At 48.2% G+C, this 20,562-nt stretch overlaps 1 protein-coding gene across 2 annotated transcripts in view; it reads left to right on the top strand.

Moving 5' to 3' along the window:
• The first annotated feature begins 10,401 nt into the window (after positions 1-10,401).
• Positions 10,402-20,562, top strand: part of SCARA3 (scavenger receptor class A member 3) — a 34,916-nt gene continuing 24,755 nt past the window's right edge. For both annotated transcript variants that reach the window (XM_086414877.1, XM_086414875.1), the window contains exon 1: positions 10,402-10,666. In XM_086414877.1, coding sequence (XP_086271003.1) covers positions 10,660-10,666 — 7 coding nt within the window. In that variant the 5' untranslated portion in view covers positions 10,402-10,659. The remainder of the gene's footprint in view (positions 10,667-20,562) is intronic.

The following is a 20,562-nucleotide window of genomic DNA, read 5'->3' as shown; positions in this document are numbered from 1 at the left end:
TGTTCAGCAGTCACCACGGCGTAACCTGCTTTATGCTTTCCATCCTGAACAAAAGCACTGCCATCTGTAAATATTTCCATGTCAGGATTGTCTAATGGGCTATCCATTAGAACTTCCCAAGCTGCATAGTTTAAAGTTAGAAATTGGGAACAATCGTGATCAGATGTTTCATTTTCCTTCTCAGGAAGGAAAGTGGCAGGATTTAAATTTCCACAAACTTTAAGCTTAGTTACTGGTCCTTCTAACAACAACAACTGATATTTAAGAAGCCTACTGTCTGTCATCCAAATATTAACCTTAGAATTTAAGACTCCGCTCACATCATAGGAAGTCAGTACAGTAAGGTTTTATCCATTAATCATTTTTAAAGCTTCAGGTGCTAATAAAGCCGCTGCCCCAATTACTCTTAAGCAGTAGGGCTACCCACGTGAAATTACAACTAATTCTCTGCTTAGATAAGCAATAGGTTGCTGGTGAGGCCCTCGGAGTTGTATCAAAACTCCCAAGGCCATACCTTTTCTTTCAGTGAGAAATTAAATTCTGACCCTGTGGGGAAGCTCAGAGTGGGAGCTTGCAGGAGAGCAGTCTGAAGAACCTTAAAAGCCTTTTGAGTATCTGGAGACCAAACCAGTTTGTCAGTTTGGGCCTGCTGAGTTTCAGCTGTAAGTTTATATAAAGGCTGGGAAAGTTTCCCATAACCCAGAATCCAAATGGGACAGTAGCCTGTAATTCCCCAAAATCCTCTCAATTGTTTTAAAGTCATAGGTATGGGATGATTTCAGTTCAGTCCCTCAGTCGTGTCCGACTCTTTGAGACCCCATGAATTGCAGCACGCCAGGCCTCCCTGTCCATCACCAACTCCCAGAGTTCACTCAGACTCACGTCCATCGAGTCAGTGATGCCATCCAGCCATCTCATCCTCTGTCGTCCCCTTCTCCTCTTGCCCCCAATCCCTCCCAGCATCAGAGTCTTTTCCAATGAGTCAACTCTTCACATGAGGTGGCCAAAGTACTGGAGTTTCAGCTTTAGCATCATTCCTTCCAAAGAAATCCCAGGGCTGATCTCCTTCAGAATGGGCTGGTTGATCTCCTTGCAGTCCAAGGGACTCTCAGGAGTCTTCTCCAACACCACAGTTCAAAAGCATCAATTCTTCCGCATTCAGCCTTCTTCACAGTCCAACTCTCACATCCATACATGACCACAAGAAAAACCATAGCCTTGACTAGACGAACCTTTGTTGGCAAAGTAATGTCTCTGCTTTTGAATATGCTATCTAGGTTAGTCATAACGTTCCTTCCAAGGAGTAAGCATCTTTTAATTTCATGGCTGCAGTCACCATCTGCAGTGATTTTGGAGCCCAGAAAAATAAAGTCTGACACTGTTTCCACTGTTTCCCCATCTACTTCCCATGAAGTGATGGGACGGGATGCCATGATCTTTGTTTTCTGAATGTTGAGCTTTAAGCCAACTTTTTCACTCTCCTCTTTTACTCTCATCAAGAGGCTTTTGAGTTCCTCTTCACTTTCTGCCATAAGGGTGGTGTCATCTGCATATCTGAGGTTCTTGATATTTCTCCCGGCAATCTTGATTCCAGCTTGTGTTTCTTCCAGTCCAGCGTTTCTCATGATGTACTCTGCATAGAAATTAAATAAGCAGGGTGATAATATACAGCCTTGACGAACTCCTTTTTCTATTTGGAACCAGTCTGTTGTTCCATGTCCAGTTCTAACTGTTGCTTCCTGATGTGCATATAATTTTCTCAAGAGGCAGGTCAGGTAGTCTGGTATTCCCATCTCTTGAAGAATTTTCCACTGTTTGTTGTGATCCGCACAGTCAAAGGCTTTGTCATAGTCAATAAAGCAGAAATAGATGCTTTTCTGGATCTCTTGCTTTTTTGATGATCCAGTGGATGTTGGCAATTTGATCTCTGGTTCCTCTGCCTTTTCTAAAACCAGCTTGAACATCAGGAAGTTCACAGTTTACATATTGCCGAAGCCTGGCTTGGAGGATTTTGAGCATCACTTTGCTAGCGTGTGAGATGAGTGCAATTGTGTGGTAGTTTGAGCATTCTTTGGCATTGCCTTTCTTTGGGATTGGAATGAAAACTGACCGTTTCCAGTCCTGTGGCCACTGCTGAGTTTTCCAAATTTGCTGGCATATTAAGTGCAGCACTTTCACAGCATCATCTTTCAGGATTTGAAATAGCTCAACTGGAATTCCATCACCTCCACTAGCTTTGTTCGTAGTGATGCTTTCTAAGGCCCACTTGACTTCACATTCCAGGATGTCTGGCTCTAGGTCAGTGATCACACCATTGTGATTATCTGGGTCATGAAGATCTTTTTTGTACTGTTCTTCTGTGTATTCTTGCCACCTCTTCTTAATATCTTCTGCTTCTGTTAGGTCCATACCATTTCTGTCCTTTATCAAGCCCATCTTTGCATGAAATGTTCCCTGGGTATCTCTAATTTTCTTGAAGAGATCTCTAGTCTTTCCCATTCTGTTGTTTTCCTCTATTTTTTTGCATTGATCGCTGAGGAAAGCTTTCTTATCTCTCCTTGCTATTCTTTGGAACTCTGCATTCAGATGCTTATATCTTTCCTTTTCTCCTTTGCTTTTCACTTCTCTTCTTTTTACAGCTATTTGTAAGGCCTCCTCAGACAGCCATTTTGCTTTTTTGCATTTCTTTTCCAGGGGGATGGTCTTGATCCCTGTCTCCTGTACAGTGTCACAAACCTCTGTCATGTAGAGGGAAAAAAGTTTGTCCTTTCTTCCTCCTTGAGAATTCCAGACCCCTCTCTCCTTGGGGACCCCTAGACCTCTTATCAACCTCCCTAGGAAATGACTCTCTCAGTAACTCACTCCAGTATTCTTGCCTGGAGAATCTCACAGACAAAGGATCCTGGTCGGTTATAGTCCATGGAGTCACAAAAGAGTCAGACAACACTTACCGAATTAGCACAGCACACGTAGCATAGAGAGGTGATAGATGACAGATATAATAGACAAAAGGGCTTCCCTGGTAGCTCAGCCGGTAAAGAATCTGCCTGCAATGCAGGAGAGCTGGGTTTGATCCCTGGGTTGGAAAGATTCCCTGGAGAAGGGAAAATCGACCCACTCCAGTATTCTGGCCTGGAAAACTCCATGGACTGTGTAGTTCATGGGGCACAAAGAGTCAGACAGAACTGAGCAACTTTCACTTTCACTTTCATATGATAGATAGATGATAAACAGAAATGGATAGATAGATTAGGCCTTATCCTCAATGGAATGGTAACGTGATAGAGTAATGCTTCTCTAGACAAGTCTTCACTCAAGAATGTTGATAGATTCCCATCCACCCCCTCCAGGAATTTTGTTTATTACTTTAAATGGAGGCCAGTAGGAAAATGGGTTTTACATTTTCCTTTATGACCAATGTTGCTTGAACCCTGTTCTGAAATTAACTGGATTAACCCTCTCATCTTTTCAAGAATATTTTGCTACTGTGCAGTGTGGGTGGTACCATTGCAAGGGAGTTTCTTGGCAAACAAACAGGAGCATGGAATCTCAGCCACTGGACCACTAGGGAAGGGTCCAGCCCACACTAGATTGTGATGTGAGAAATATATTTTTGTCCTGTTAAGACAGTAGGTTGTTGTTACATCAGGGAATGTTACTCACACCAACTAATATAAGGAGAGGGAATGTCTATATTCAGAAAACAGCCTTTCCTATTTGGTATATTGAAAAAGGAGTCAAAGAAGTTTAGAAGGAGAACTGGAAGTAAGTAAACTAGGGAAGAAGAGCATTTCAAGAAAGAGCTACTTTGTGATGATTTGTGATGGTTAATTTTCTGTGTCAACTTGGCCAGGCTGTGATACAAGATATTTAGTCAGTCATATTCTAGATGCTTCTAGATGTGAAAATGTATTTCAAATGAGATTAACATTTCAGTTAATCAAGCAGAATACCATCTATTGCATGGCAGTTAGTTCAGTTCAGTTCAGTCCCTCAGTCGTGTGCGACTCTTTGCGACCCCATGAATCCCAGCACACCAGGCCTCCCTGACCATCACCAACTCCCAGAGTTCACTCAGACTCATGTCCATCGAGTCAGTGATGCCATCCAGCCATCTCATCCTCTGTCGTCCCCTTCTCCTCCTGCCCTCAATCCCTCCCAGCATCAGAGTCTTTTCCAATGAGTCAACTCTTCACATGAGGTGGCCAAAGTACTGGAGTTTCAGCTTTAGATTTAGATTTAGATTCCTTCCAAAGAAATCCCAGGGCTGATCTCCTTTAGAATGGACTGGTTGGATCTCCTTGCAGTCCAAGGGACTCTCAAGACTCTTCTCCAACACCACAGTTCAAAAGCATCAATTCTTTGGTGCTCAGTCTTCTTCACAGTCCAACTCTCACATCCATACATGACCACTGGAAAAACCATAGCCTTGACTAGCCGGACCTTTGTTGGCAAAGTAATGTCTCTGCTTTTGATATGCTATCTAGGATGGACATAACTTCCCTTCCAAGGAGAAACATCTTTTAATTTCATGGCTGCAGTCACCATCTGCAGTGATTTTGGAGCCCAAAAAAATAAAGTCTGACACTGTTTCCACTGTTTCCCCATCTATTTCCCATGAAGTGGTGGGACCGGATGCCATGATCTTCGTTTTCTGAATGTTGAGCTTTAAGCCAACTTTTTCACTCTCCTCTTTTACTTTCATCAAGAGGCTTGTTAGTTCCTCTTCAATTTCTGCCATAAGGGTGGTGTCATCTGCATAACTGAGGTTCTTGATATTTCTCCTGGCAATCTTGATTCCAGCTTGTGTTTCTTCCAGTCCAGCATTTCTCATGATGTACTCTGCATAGAGGTTAAATAAGCAGGGTGACAATATACAGCCTTGACGTACTCCTTTTCCTATTTGGAAACTGTTGTTCCATGTCCAGTTCTAACTGTTGCTTCCTGACCTGCATACAGATTTCTTAAGAGGCAGATCAGGTGGTCTGGTATTCCCATCTCTTGAAGAATTTTCCACAGTTTCTTGTGATCCACACAGTCAAAGGCTTTGGCATAGTCAATAAAGCAGAAATAGATGTTTTTCTGGAACTCTCTTACTTTTTCCATGATCCAGTGGATGTTGGCAATTTGATTGCATGGCGGGTCTTGTCTAATCAGTTGAAGGCTTCAAGAGGAAAAAAGTCTGACCTTTCCCACAAATGAGGGAATTCTGCCAGCAGACTGCCTTTGGACTTGAGCTGCAACATCGACTCTTCCCTGGATCTCCAGCATGCCAGCTGTTGGTTCCATGTCCCTGAAGCACCCTGATTACTACTGTGTTATTCCACAAAATGGTGAAGAAGAAAAAGATTTTGAAAAGGCTATTCTATTTGGCAACCAGAAGGAGGGGAGCAATTTCAGTGAGCACTGAGGGCTGAAGCTCTATTTTAAGAAGGAGAAGTGGAAGCAAAATCCTAATGCTGAGAGGAGCGTGGGTGGGGGAGGAAGGGGTCAAAGGCATTAGTGGAGGAACTGAGTTTTAGGAGAAAGAATTTTTTTGGTTTGTTTGATTTTGTTCTTTTTTGATTTTTCTTGAAGCATAAAATAGAAAGGAAAGTGTTTGGGGAGCTCCCTGGAAGGCTTTATTCCAAGCAAATCACAACATTGCTCAAGAACTGAGGTGAAACAACCCAAGTTCCCATCAACAGACGACTGACTTAAGGAGATATTCAGCTCAGTCGCTCAGTTGTGTCTGATTCTTTTCAATCCTATGGACTGCAGCATGCCAGGCTTCCCTGTCCATCACCAACTCCCAGAGCTTACTCAAACTCATGTCCATCGAGTCGGTGATGCCATCCCACCATCTCATCCTCTGTCGTCCCCTTCTTCTCCTGCCTTCAATCTTTCCCAGCATCAGGGTCTTTTCTAATGAGTCAGTTTTTCAAATCAGGTGGCCAAAGTATTGGAGCTTCAGTTTCAGCCTCAGTCCTTCCAATGAACATACAGGACTGATTGCCTCTATGCTTGAAGGAGATGTTAAGCTGATCTTATAACTTAGACATAAAAAATGAAAGAACACCATTTGCAGCAACCAATGAATGGACCTAGAGAGTATTATCTTTACTTAAGTAAGTCAGATAGAGAAAGACAAACCTGATATGATATCATGTATGCTGCTGCTGCTCAGGCACATCTGACTCTCCAGGCTCATCTGTCCATGGGGATTCTCCAGGCAAGAATACTAGAGTAGGTTGCAATGCCCTCCTCCAGGGGATCTTCCCAGGGATTGAACCCAGGTCTCCTGCATGTATAACTGAATCACTTTGCTGTACACCTGAAACTAACACAATATTATAAATCAGCTATACTTCAGTGTGAAAAAAGGACTGGGGTGGGACTTCCTACCTTCATTAATCCATGGAAGTTTCCACGAGTAGTGATTACATTTTTTCCCTCCAAATGACCTCTGCTCTTTAGCGATTTCCTTTGACTTTCAACAGAACTATGGTATATGTACTACAAGAAACTGTTTCCACACTTTCCCTGCCCCAATGCAAGTTAAAAACAGCTTTAAGCAGTCTCCCTAGTCCATCCCACCCCACCCACCCTGTCTGGTGCCTCTGCACTCAAGTCCCAGCTGGGCCACATCCTAACAGTTCCAAAATCTGGTCTTTCAGGGGAAGTCATCCCAGTCAACCCTGGGTTCAGCACTCTGGTTGTTCATAGAAATTGCCTGAAGTTGCAGCTGAAAGCTCTCACCCGAAGGCCGGTGTAATTTCTAAGGAGTCTATCTTGCTTCTTGATCTGTGATCTGTGATCTGTGATCATGATCTATGATCATCCTTTACCCCGTCTTTCTCCCTCCTTCCCTCTCTGAACTACTCTGGTACTTTGGCCAGTGGGTCTCCAGCTCTTTCCTACTGCTCCACAGTGCTGGACTCCTCTTTCCAGAGTCCTTTTGGAGCAGGAGTTCATCCTCTGAACCTCTTCAGGGCTGGGTCCAGCTCTGCTCAGCCAGGCCCCATCTATAGTCACACACGGGCATGTTTCATTTCTCTGAGGCTGCTTCTGCATTACCATAGCAACACCACAGGACACATACACCCTCTGATCCCAAGGGCGCAAGGAAGTGTGGGAGAGGGCACTCTTGCATACAGAGTTAGGACCTTTTCTCACCAGACATCTTGGATCTAGCCAACTAAAGAAAGCACGGAGAAAGCCAAGGGCCATTTTTCTGTTCTTTCTTTTAACAAATATTTGGGTAGCTTCTGTGAGGGGCAGGATGGTGCACGCTGGGGTGAAGGACAAAGATGCTGGATTCAGCAGCTTCCCTGGGTTCAGATCCTGACATCTCCACTTAGAGCGACCTGATGCTAAATGCAATATCTATCCTCTGAGAAATGAGGACCATCATAGTACTTATCTCCTAGGACTGCTATGAGGATTAAACTCATTAATACACACTCAGCAGTGGCCACAGGACTAGAAAAGGTCAGTTTTCATTCCAGTCCCAAAGAAAGGCAATGCCAAACAATGCTCAAACTACTGCACAATTGCACTCATCTCACATGCTAGTAAAGTAATGCTCAAAATTCTCCAAGCCAGGCTTCAGCAATACGTGAACTGTGAACTTCCAGATGTTCAAGCTGATTTTAGAAAAGGCAGAGGAACCAGAGATCAAATTGCCAACATCCGCTGGATCATGGAAAAAGCAAGAGAGTTCCAGAAAAACATCTATTTCTGCTTTATTGACTATGCCAAAGCCTTTGACTGTGTGGATCACAAGAAACTGTGGAAAATTCTTCAAGAGATGGGAATACCAGACCACCTGACCTGCCTCTTGAGAATTCTGTATGCAGGTCAGGAAGCAACAGTTAGAACTGGACATGGAACAACAGACTGGTTCCAAACAGGAAAAGGAGTACGTCAAGGCTGTATATTGTCACCCTGCTTATTTAACTTCTATGCAGAGTACATTATGAGAAACGCTGGACTGGAAGAAGCACAAGCTGGAATCAAGATTGCTGGGAGAAATATCAAGAACCTCAGTTATGCAGATGACACCACCCTTATGGCAGAAAGTAAAGAGGAACTAAAAAGCCTCTTGATGAAAGTGAAAGAGGAGAGTGAAAAAGTTGGCTTAAAGCTCAACATTCAGAAAACGAAGATCATGGCATCCGGTCCCATCACTTCATGGGAAGTAGATGGGGAAACAGTGGAAACAGTGTCAGACTTTATTTTTGGGGGCTCCAAAATCACTGCAGATGGTGACTGCAGCCATGAGATTAAAAGACACTTACTCCTTGGAAGAAAAGTTATGACCAACCTAGATAGCATATTCAAAAGCAGAGACATTACTTTGCCAACAAAGGTCTGGCTAGTCAAGGCTATGGTTTTTCCAGTGGTCATGTATGGATGTGAGAGTTGGACTGTGAAGAAGGCTGAGCACCAAAGAATTGATGCTTTTGAACTGTGGTGTTGGAGAAGGCTCTTGAGAGTCCCTTGGACTGCAAGGAGATCCAACCAGTCCATTCTGAAGGAGATCAGCCCTGGGATTTCTTTGGAGGGAATGATGCTGAAGCTGAAACTCCAGTACTTTGGCCACCTCATGTGAAGAGTTGACTCATTGGAAAAGACTCTGATGCTGGGAGGGATTGGGGGCAGGAGGAGAAGGGGACGACAGAGGATGAGATGGCTGGATGGCATCACTGACTCGATGGATGTGAGTCTGAGTGAACTCTGGGAGTTGGTGATGGACAGGGAGGCCTGGTGTGCTGCGATTCATGGGGTCCAAAGAGTCGGACTCGACTGAGCGACTGAACTGAACTGAACTGAAACCACCTAAAGGACCCTTTGGGGTGCCTATCTCCCTGGTGTTTACATAGTGCTCTCCTGATCCATGCCGTAGTGTAGAAGACTGTGGTTCATGTGGCAGAGTTGGAATCCAGATTTAAAGCCCCAGAAGTACATCATGACTACTACTAGGTAGGCAAAACCCTCTCTGAACCTCGGTCGCTTCACCTGTAAAATGGGCAGCAGGTTCTTGGCTCCCTTTCTCAAGGTCATGGTGAAGTTCAGCTGAAATCATGGAGAGGATGCACTGTCTGAACTCAAACTTGCCTTTGGGAAGTGGAAGCGATTAGAGAGAGCTGAGCATCCCCCTTTCTGATTGGCTCAGATTTGTGAAGGGGGTTGTGGGGGGCACGGGTGGGGTGGGGGGAATGGACTGTCCTTGGCCCCTTCTCAGTTCCTAGGCTTAGGAGAAAGTTTCCCTGCGCCTTTGGCCTGACCTACTTTACTCTAACCTCTGGAGGAGGAAATGGCAACCCACTCCAGTATTCTTGCCTGGAGAATCCCATGGACAGAGGAGCCTGGGAGGCTATAGTCCATGGGGTCTCAAAGAGTCAGACACGACTGAGCATACACGCACTTTTTACTCCAAGGGCCAAATGGGGGTGGGCGTGGAGGTGTGAAGATGGAGACAATCGAAAGAGGGCAGGCCAGGTGGTCTGCACCCTATAGTGGGTCTCCCCCCGCCCCATCCAACCACCGTGCTTCTCCCACGTCCGCGTTCCTCACCTCAGCACCTTTACTTGTTAAACTGTCATCATTCCTCACACCACACAACCGCAGGGAGACCTGGACGGTGTGGAATGTTCCCCACACTCCGAGTCTGGGGCAGGACCTGGCCCATGGCTGGTACTCAGTAAGCGTCCCATCAGAGAGGATGACTTGTGAGGCTCCGGGCGGAGGGACTCTGGGGAGATCACCACTCCTTGCCCGAGGCCCATTGCCCTCAGACATCATCACTGTTCACACCAGAGGCCCCTCCAGGAACAAAATCACAGACGTTGGGAGGGCTCAAGACCCAGTATTCTCTTGCAGAAAACCACATGGAGTGGCCACCCAAAGTCACTCACCCAGAGTGGCAGAGCTGGCGTGACCAACCGTCCTGGTCTGCCCCCGCCGGGACTGAGGGGCTCTCCGGGATGCGGGACTTTCAGCGCTTAAAGGGGGACAGTCCCAGACAATGTGGGGTGTTAGGGCTGGCACCCGGGAATCCTAACTTCTGCAGTCCCTCTACCCCTCAGATGGGTGAGGGAAAAAAGGTCCAGGGCGAAAATCCAGAGCCCCCAGGCACCAGGCGGCCTTCCCTGGGCCTCCCCTCTCCCCCTCTCCAGTGCAGCTGTGGCCGGGCTGGGCTCGGGAACTTGCGCGCCGCGCTGGGGTTCTGGGGGGCCGGGCGGGGCGGAGGGACCCTCGGCCGCACAAAGAGGCCGGGCCGCGGCAGTTTTGAAAAGAGCAAGGAAGTTGATCTGGGCCGAGGCCCAAGCAGTGACGAGGAGGGAGGGCGCGAGGGCGGGCGGGCGGCGGGAGGGCGGGCGCGCGGGGCCGGGGGCGGCCGCAGTCCACGCCTCGCCTGCCTCCACGGGAAGCGCGCGGCGGGATGGGCGGCCGGGCGCTGCGCCCCCAGCCGGCTACCCCGCGGACCCTCCCCTCGGCGCGCCGCCTCCGCAGCCGGGGCTCCGGCGCGACTCCGGCACCGAGTCCCACTCCCGCGGGCGGCGCGTAGGGAGGCGATCGGTCGGTGCCCTCCGGGAACCCGCAGGCTTCACTCGGGGTCGCACGGCCGCCGATCCGCCTCCGGCCGGGCCCGCCTGAGGCCTCGGAGCGGGGACCATGAAAGGTAAGCCCGCGCGCGGGAGCTCCGAAGCGAGCCCCCTTGGGGCTCTCCACCCTGACCCGGTGCGGTGGGCATCTCTCGGCGGGCGGGCTGAGGACCGGAGGACTCCTCCGGGAAGGATGGCAGGGGCTTCCCTACTCCTTTCGTATCGTCTGGAGAAAAGTCTTAGGAGGACAGGATGGAGCCCTGAAGTCCAGAGGAAGGGGAGAGGAGAGGGAGAATGGAGAACGTTCTTATCTGTCATTGCTCTTGCCTGAAAAGCCATTGTAATTACCAGAGAAGTTTTTGATCCCTTTAACCAGTCAGCACGGAAAGGTGCTACAGCCCAAAGCTTCTAGGAATATGGACTTCATCTAGCACACCCATCTCACAGTCTGCTGCAGCCCCCATCTAGCCTTTTACCCCATGGGATCCTCCTCTGGGAGTTTCAATCCCAGGAGAGACCTGCTGTGACTGAGTTTCTTAGCCCAGGCCTGCCCTTCCCAACCTCTGAACCCTGCCTGACCTACCTCTGACCTCCTGGAGACAGAGCAGTGGTGGAAGATCAGTGGCCCAGGCCTGAGCTCTCTCTGGGCCAGTGAGCATCACCACAGTGGTCCTTGCAGCCGGTTCCTGGGATGGAAACAAGAAGCAGAGCTGGTCCCAGATGTTCATCCCTGGATCCTGGCTTTCTTGAGGCCAGGGAGAGTGGACATCTGGGCTTCATGCTCATTCTCAGGCTAAGGGAAAAGCCAGCTCTGGAGTCATACTGTAAGTCTGGAAACTTTGAGGATGGTTCCTCTCACCTACTTCATGCTAATCCTTCCATAGGAGCCAGGCAGATGCTTTTGCTCCTAACACCTCTTCCACTTACTGAATGTTAAAACAACCAAGGGCTTTTGGGTCATCCACAGGGCTTTCCTCTATGTTCTCGTGGGGTGTTGATGAAGCAGCCTTGTCTGCCATTGAAGGGTTCAGGGTTCCTGTGAAGAAAAGGCTTCATGGGTAAACCTCTGATTGATGACAGCCTCCATGCTGTGCGGTTGGGGAAACTGAGGCCCAAGCAGGTAGGATTGGCCTTATGGTTGGATCACCTGTGCAGTCCCCCAAGGTCCCAGGGCCATTCATGAGGTTCAATGGTCTGCTGTTGCTGTCTTAACATTATTATTATTTTAATATTTTTTTGGCATGTGGGATCTTAGTTCCCTGACCAGGGATCGAACCCATGCCCCCTGCATTGGCAGCATAGAGTCTTAACCACTGGAGCACCAGGGAAGTCTCCTGTCTTGAAATTATTAATAATTTTTTAAACAAGGGAGCTTAGCATTTTTACTTTGCACTGGAACGTGCAAATTACACTGCTGGGCGTGTGGATCAGAGAAGGGACTTGCTTAAGATTCACAGCTAGTCAGGGGGACCGGCCCAGAGCTCCTGCCCTCCAGGCCAGTGTGCTTGCTCATACCTACATCCCTCTTCCTCCCCTCTGGTCTCTGGTCCCTCTGTCTGTGCTCCCTGGCAGCCTCACCATGTCTTGAGCTTCCTGGGATGATGCGAGCAGGTTATCACCAACTCCAGGGAGTTCCCTCAGCAATAGAGAGGGGCCTTCCTCACCTGTCTCCTGTTATCGGCTCCCACATCTGTGGTGCAGTCCTGTGCCTGGTCAGCGACCCCAGGGAGGTCATTACCAGAAGCTTCCAGAAAGATCTGAGACCACCTCTCACCACAGGCTCGGGGCCCACGCTGCTCTGGATGTGGATGGTGGTGGTGAGGCGCCTCATGTTCTCAAAGAGGTTTGGCTCCACCAACATTCCAGAAGAACACTTGGGGAGAAAAGATGGTGAGGGAAAGACAGGCAGGGCTGAACGCCTCTGTCATAGAGGAGACACCCAATTCTTGTGCGGGTGGGAGGCTTCCCTGGTGGCTTAAATGGTAAAGAATCCGCCTGAAATGTTGGGAGAGCCAGGCTTGATCCCTGGGTCAGGAAGATCCCCTGGAAGAGAGCATGGCAACTCACTCCAGTATTTTTGCCTGGAGAATCCCATGGACAGAGAAGCCTGGTGGGCTACATACAGTCCATGGGGTCACAAAAAGTCAGACTGAAAGAGTAACACACAAACCCAGCTCCTGGGGAGGAAGTTGGGAACACACGACCCACCTTTCTGAAAGTCAGTGAGACAACAACATTCCTCTGAGTGGAGGAGGAAAAGGAAAGAGCTGGTATGAATGGGTGTTTAGAGGAGGTCTCTGAGGAGGACCAGCTTGTTGGCTGAGAGGCTGTGGGCTCCAAGTAAGAAGCCCAAGGCCTGCCCTTTTCTCTCAAGGAGCAGTCTCACCACCATGGGGGGCTGCATTCCTGTTTGCTGAGGCCTTCAGGGCAGCTCTTGTATATTTTCCCCCCAGTTTTGGGAAACCTTCCACGATCTCCCATGGCATCCCAGGGCCCAGGCCTCAGAGCTGCGGAGAAGGCCGGGTGTGTTCCCATCACGCCTCCCTGCAGGGTCTCCCCCTTTGTCTCCCTCATCCTCCCCGGGAGCCAGGAAGAGCTGCCACCTCTACCTGAGAGGGAAAAGCCAGGCCAGGCAGTCAATATTTGGCCTTGGGGAATCTGTGGACTGTGAAGAATCAGAATTTTTTTTTTTTTTTCCCCACATGGAAAAAAGAAAGTGCCAGAAAAACGGGCCTGGCCCCTTCCAGGACAGCCCTTCCCGGGGGAAGCTAGCTTCGAACTATCCCACCAATCTGCCATGGATCTGAGGATTACATGGGCTGGCAAAGGCTCACCAGCCCCACTCAAAGCTAAACACGGTGATGTTATGCTTTGTGGGGGTTGGTGGGGACGGTACTTAGACAAGAAAACAGGTCTGCTTAGGAGTGCCACCAGCGGCCAGGCGCCAGGCCCTCTCTGCCAGCCAAACTGTTTCCACCCTGAGGCGCCTCCCACCCTGAGGCGCCTCCCACCCGCCTGCCCACTGGCTGGCAGCCGGGCCTCCCAGGCAGCCGCATCTTTTGGTGCAAGCCAGCCCCAGGCCCCCAGTCCAGCCCCTCTCACACCTGAGGGCACACAGCTGCAACCACCCCTGGCGATGGGCCCACCTTGGAGCTGCCCACTGGCTTGTCTGAGCCTTTAACAGCCACCTGTGGAATTGTTCCCACATCTCCAGTGAGAGGGTCCAGTGGCAAGAACCCCTTCCAGCCACGTGAGGTGCCCACAGAGTAGTTCGGTTCACTGCAGAGATGACTGATTTGAGAGTCAAGACACAGGCTCTGATCCTGGCCACACGTGAGGCTCTGGTCAGTGTTCGCTTTTCCAGCCCACCTTCCTCCTCCTGGTGGTCCCGAGGCCCATCTTGCCCTGATGCCCTGGGACTCAGCCCAGGAGCTTTGGGCTGAGGGCCAAGCGGAAGTGACTTGGTAGAGAGATGGTTGGAGGCAGGCCTGCCACGTGGGTCACTGTGCCCAGGGAGACTTGGCCTCAGCTTCCATAGATGGGCAGACCCACATCCTGCTGTCCCCCAAGCCTGGGGGAAAAGCCCTTCCGCATGGAACTGGGGAGCAGTGCCCACACCCTGAAGGCAAAGGGCAGGCGGGAGGGCAGAGGGACTCAGAAAACAGCAGTGAGATCCCAGAAAATCTACCTCCCACTGCTTGGCAGGGGGAATGTATCCACTCATCGACGTGCAGACTGGTCCCTTTTGGAAGCCCAACCTTCATCCCCGGACCGCAGGGCACTGGAGGGGGGTTTGACATGGCAAAGGTGCACAGAGTCAATAAAATGGCCTGATGCGGGGGTGGGAGAGGTGGAGGGATAGAGGGGTGCACGCTGGCCACCTTGCCTTCCAGCTGGGGTGATTTTAAAAACTGAAGACTCCCCTCTCAAGCTTATTTGGAAGAGGAGATAAAGAATTCTGCTTCTCAGTGGATGTTGGTGAACGTTTTGACAGGTTTTGTGAAGGCCTTTGGGGACAGTTCTTGTGTATCTTTCCCCCAGTTTAGGGAAACCTTCCACAATCTCCTTTGACATCCCAGGGCCCCAGCTGCATAACAGAAATACACTACTATGTATAAAATAGATAACTAATGAAAACCTCCTATATAGCACAGGGAATTCTACTCAATGGTGACCTAAATGGGAAGGAAATCCAAAAATGGAGGGGATATATATATACACATTTAGCTGATTCACATTGTTTTACAGTAAACACTAAAGCAATATGGTAAAGCAACTATACTCCAATAAAAGGCAGAAAAAACAGAAGAGAACCAAGTAATCAAGGGGGGTGATGTGAAGGCACCAGTGAATGGTACAGACAGTAGATTCCATAGAAATCCGAGGAGAGAAAGAACCTTTCACATTGGGGCAGATGGGGAAGGCTTTAGGATGTAGTAGAAGGTGAGCAAGGTCTGGATGGGGTCATGCAGGAGACAGGCAGGAGGGGCAGGTGCTGTCGTCGGGTAAGTGTATTCAAGGGTGATGGGCAGAGAGGTTGGCTTGGAGGTTGAGGGTTTGGCAGAGAAATGCAGGGAGCCACAGAACCAGGAGGCCTTGAGCACCATGCCAAGGACTCCAACTGTGTCCTGTTGACTTTGGAGAGGCCCCGAACAGGTTTGTCAGAAGATGGCCTGCTTGCTAGTTCTCTAATGACATTCACCCACGTTGGGAAATCTCTACTTTTAGAGAAAGCCATGAGGGAAGAAGAAAATGAGCCTGTGATGGAGCCAAGAGGAGTGGTCAGGGACACAGGGGACAAAGGAGGATGTAATATCATGGAAACTGAGAGGAGAAAGTTCCAAGAAGGAGGAAATGGTCAACAGCATTGACTGTTGATGGACAGGCTTTGCTCAGGGTTATTTGATCTTGAAAAAAACAGGTGGCATAGACCGAGAGAAAAGTGGGTAGATTTGGAACAAAAACCCAGGGAGGCCTTGTGTTAGAGAAGTTTGAGACAAAGAGAGCTAAGAAGTTAAAGCAAGAAGCAGGCCAGGCATGAAGAAATTTTCAAGGTGGGACTGGCCAGCTCATTGGAAGGTCAGGGGAGAGAAGAAAAGGGGAGAGGGGGGCCTGGGGGGGCCTGGGGATGATGGAGACCTGAGTGGCTGAGCTTCGCCTGTAGAAAGAAGAAAGGCTGCCTTCATGGTACCCCAGGATGTAGACATAGGTTTTTTGCATCACTAGTTGCACTGAATCTTTTTACCATCCATGCCCAGTATAAAAATTTTGAAAAATGCGAAAAAGGAGAAAAAATAGTCCTCACATGAACTCCTACCCCTCAGAGAAAATTGATAAGATTTGGATGAGAATTTTTCCAGAAATTCTTCTGTTTATTTGCACACAGATTTTTTTTTCCACATAGGTAAGATTATACTATATATGTATTTTTATATGTATTTTTAAATTTCAACAATAGAACCTAGACATATTCCTTGGGCAGTAAGTATAGATCTGCATTCTTTTTTAACAGCTGCATGATATTCCATAGTATGGCTTTATAAGAATTTATTTAATCAGTCCTTTGTATTGTGCTTAGTTGCTCAGTCGTGTCTGACTCTTTGCAACCCCGTGGACTGTAGCCTGTCCATGGGGATTCTCCAGGCAAGATTACTGAAGTGGGTTGCCATGCCCTCCTCCAGGGGATCTTCCAACCCAGGGATCGAACCCAGGTCTCCCACGTTGCAGACGGATTCTTTACTGTCTGAGCCATCAGGGAAGCCCAGTCCTTTATCAATGGACACTTAAGGTATATACATTTTCCCTTGCATTTATCACAGCATGCAGTGATAATCTTTACATGTCCATCTTTGCCTAGTGGTATATTTATCCCTTTAAAAAGTAATTCCTAGAAAGGGGATTGCTGAGTGAAAAGGAAAAATTGGAGTTTTTGAAAGTTGAAAACCAGTCCTGAGTGTGACGGACCTTAGGGAAGGGAAATAAATGACGGCAGAGTTCAAGCAGGATAGAAAAATAATTCTAATAAAAATGGCTGATACTCCCGTTTATCAAGTATCTGGTACTTTTCACATGTTGTCTCATTTTTATAGCAGCTCAGGAAGTTGATGGTTTTCTCACTGTTTTGTACACAGAGCCCAGAGACAGAAGGGGAATCCCCGTGTGAGAGACAGCATGACCGGAAGTGGTGACAAGCAGAGAGAGTGAGGGGTTTGAAGGCCCAGACATGATGGTCAAGATCAAGAAACTAATGATTCCCACCCCTCCCATCCACTGGACTTGTGGAGTTCAAGGGCAGTGGAGGAAGTGCTAGCTCCACAGAGGAGACCAGTGTGTATGTGATGGGAGAGGGTTGAGCTCTGCTGTATTGAGTGAATAGTCAAGATGCTCTTCTCAAACACTGCCGCCCATATCTGTGGGGTTTTATTCCAAAACCCCCCAGATATACCAAAATCCAAGGATGCTCAAATCCTTTGTATAAAATGGCATCATATTAGCCTTTAACCTACCCACAGCTTCCAGTTTTGTTTTTTATTAATTTTTATTGGAGTATAGTTTCTTTTTTGGGCTTCCCTGGTGGCTCAGACAGTTAAAGAATCCACCTGCAATGCAGAAGACCTGGGTTCTATCTCTGGATTGGGAAGATTCCCCTGGAGGAGAGCATGGCAACCCACTCCAATATTCCTTCATGGAGAATACCATGAACAGAGAGAGGAGCCTGGCTATAATCCATGGGGTCTCAAAGAGTCGGACACAACTGAGCGACTAATCACATTTGGTTCTTTACAATGCTATGTTAGTTTCTGTGGTACAGCAGTGAATCAGCCATACAGGTACATATATTTCCTCTTTTTTGGATTTCCCTTCCCATATACTTTAAATTATCTCTAGATTACTTATGATATCTGCTGCTGCTGCTGCTGCTGCTAAGTCACTTCAGTCGTGTCTGACTCTGTGCGACCCCATAGACGGCAGCCTACCAGGGTCCCCCGTCCCTGGGATTCTCCAGGCAAGAACACTGGAGTGGGTTGCCATTTCCTTCTCCAATGCAGGAAAGTGAAAAGTGAAAGTGAAGTAGCAGTCGTGTTCAACTCTTAGCGACCCCATGGACTGCAGCCTACCAGGCTCCTCCGTCCATGGGATTTTCCAGGCAAGAGTACTGGAGTGGGGTGCCGTTGCAGTTTAAATGTAAATAGTTGTAAATAGAGTGTAAATGCTATGTAAGTAGTCACTGGTCACTCAGCAAGTTCAAGTGGTGCTTTTTTGAAACTTCCTGGAAAGTTTTTTTTTTATATATATATATTTTCTTACTGAGGTTGGTGGAATCTGTGGATGTGGAACCCATGAATATGGACTGGTGTTTGTTTTATAAACACACACACACACACACACACACACATATATGTATTACAGTGACAGTGTTAGTCACTCAGTCGTGCCCGACTCTTTGGGACTCCGTAGACTGCAGCCTGCCAGGCTCCTTTGTCCATGGGATTTCCCAGGCAAGAATACTGGAGTGGGTTGCCATTTCCTTCTCCAGGGGATCTTCCTGATCCAGGGATCCAACCCACGTCTCCTGCACTGCAGGCAGATTCTTTACCGACTGAGCTACGAGGAAAGCCCTATATGTATGTATAATAATTGTATTTATTTGGCTGTGCCGGATCTTAGTTGTGGCACTTAGAATCTTCGATCTTTGTTCATCGTGGCATGTGAACTCTTAATTGCAGCACATCTGGTCTTTAGCTGTGGCATGTGAATTCTTAGTTGTGGCATGTGAGATCTAGTTCCCAGACCAGGGATGGAACCCAGGCCCTCTGTGTCATTGTGAGTGCAGAGTCTTAGCCACTGGACCACTTAGGGAAGTCCCCCGGTTGGCATTTTGAGTTTATCACAAATAACCAGGGATTGCTTCTGGCACTCCGTGGGTCGCCACGCCAGATGTCTGCACAGTGTGGGTGAACCTTGTGTAGTAGAAATTTATGCCACCCAAATGCCAAGAGTGCCCCAGTGAGAACACTGAGGGCAAGAAAGGGGAGGTAATTTAGGATAGAGAGGGAATCTGCCCACAACCTCTGTGGTTATGGAAACTGTAAAAGGCAGCTGATGCTGGGAGCCATAGGCTGGCTCTGAGGATTCAGGCAGAAGTGGCGGGGAGGGGAGAGGGAGAGAAACAATGCCTGTCCCAGAGCATCAAATGTGGATTTTAGGAATGAAGGTGCAGAGAGGCAGCAACTGTCACAGGGAAACAGAGCATGATACCTCTTGAGCAGGAGAATCTGAAAGGGAAGGACCAGTTCATCAGAGCAGAGAGGAACAGACAGATTCCCACCCAAATATAGACGCATCTGCAGCGGAAGACTGTGGCGAGGGGGTCATGGCAGAAGGCTTCCAAGGAAAACAGTTTTTCAACCTTAATTACAGCATTCTCCCACCATAAACTACAATTTCTCTGCGACTTTAAATATAGCCTTGGTTCCTGAGAAGAGTCCGAAGTCTTTATTTTTACTGACCCAATTGGCTGTTTTGAAAACCCACTCTGTGAACTCCATAGAAGATAATCATCAAAATATGTTCCTTGAAGTTCCTGAAGAAAGCCCTTTTATTCAGTTCCTCGAATCTCTCCCCCTAACTGACTCTGATGGGAGATTGCAGTCCCAGAAAGGCCAAAGAGTGAATTAACTCCACATTTTCGGTCAACTAAAAGCAAGCCTGAGTCCACAGCCACTGTTGTGTTAGCAGGTTGGGGCTATTTTCTGCCTCCACAGGGTGAGGTGAACCTGGTCTAACCTCAGCGGAGCCAGGAGTCACACCCAGCCACGTGCCCAGTCGGGAACCTTCAAATCAAACTCTCTAGACGTGGCCCTGTGGGAGCCGAGGCTTGAAAAAACAAGGGCGTTCCCTTGTGGCTGTCCCTCTGATATTTGAGTTGGATGACACGACCGTAGGTACGGACGAAACAGAGGCTCTTTCAAATCTCCAGTGGTTGCCACTGCTTCATGAGACTGAGCTTGCAGCGCTGTCTTCGAAGGCTAATTTGTTTGTAAAATTCATTGCTTGGAATTTGGGTAGAGATCTCTAGGTGAAGTGTGGAGCCGGTTATGCCTTGGGTAGGTCATGCGGGATGCTCCCTCATGACAGCTCCCTCTAGAACAGGGGAGGCTGAAACGGACATACAAAGTCTTTGAAGTTCGGTACCCAGAACAGCAGGCTGTCCCCAGTTTGTCCCAAAAGAGAGGTTTTCCCAGATACTCGTGGGTTCAGGCATTACCCTATCCCAAGGGTATACTCCTTTCCCAAGCCCCACTCGCTCCCATCCCAGTAGCCTCTATCCTGGAGTCAGCAAAATGAAAGAAGGATGAAAAAGAGACAAAATACAACTAGAGCCTGTGTCTGCCTTCCTGGGAAGGTGACCTCGTTTCAGACACCAGTGGCGACCTCTCCAAGCATCCCAGGACCCGGCAGCCCATAATATATGACACGATGGGGCTCCTTCGTTTTCAGCATGTCAAGAAGCCCTCGATTTCACGGATGGTTTACATTTGATGCAGGAGAGAACTGCAGCCTGAGTTGAGAGGGCCGTAAAAATGCTGGTGGGATTCTAAAGTGATCAACTGGACACAGATGGAGAAAATTAAACCCCTCTCCAACAAAAAGGGAGTCTTTTTAGCCTATAGGAGTGAAAAATCATAACCCTTGCCTCAGCCCTGAGGAAAGAGAGGGGAAGCAGATCCCAAATTTTGCTGCACCACCTCCAAATCCCTCTTTCATTCCTTTTCAATCCAAACATTAGGCCCCTCCCTGCATATTCTTTCTGCTCCTTTAAGCCTTTGCATCCTGAATTCATCAGAACTCCCCAGCACTCCCTCGCCATGCAGAACTCTAAAAATAGATCATGTTTAAACCATATTTTAAGTCATTAAACTTTTTTTTTTTTTTTGTAAAACTGAGCTCTTAATCAAAAAGGGCAGAAGTT

The sequence above is a fragment of the Bos grunniens genome, chromosome 8 (genome assembly GCF_055505025.1).
Source record: "Bos grunniens cultivar Pamir isolate PY7600 chromosome 8, Bosgru_T2T1.0, whole genome shotgun sequence".
NCBI lineage: Eukaryota > Metazoa > Chordata > Mammalia > Artiodactyla > Bovidae > Bos > Bos grunniens.
The sequence above is the reverse complement of the archived record's forward strand: the minus strand, read 5'-3'. Positions and strand labels throughout refer to the sequence as shown.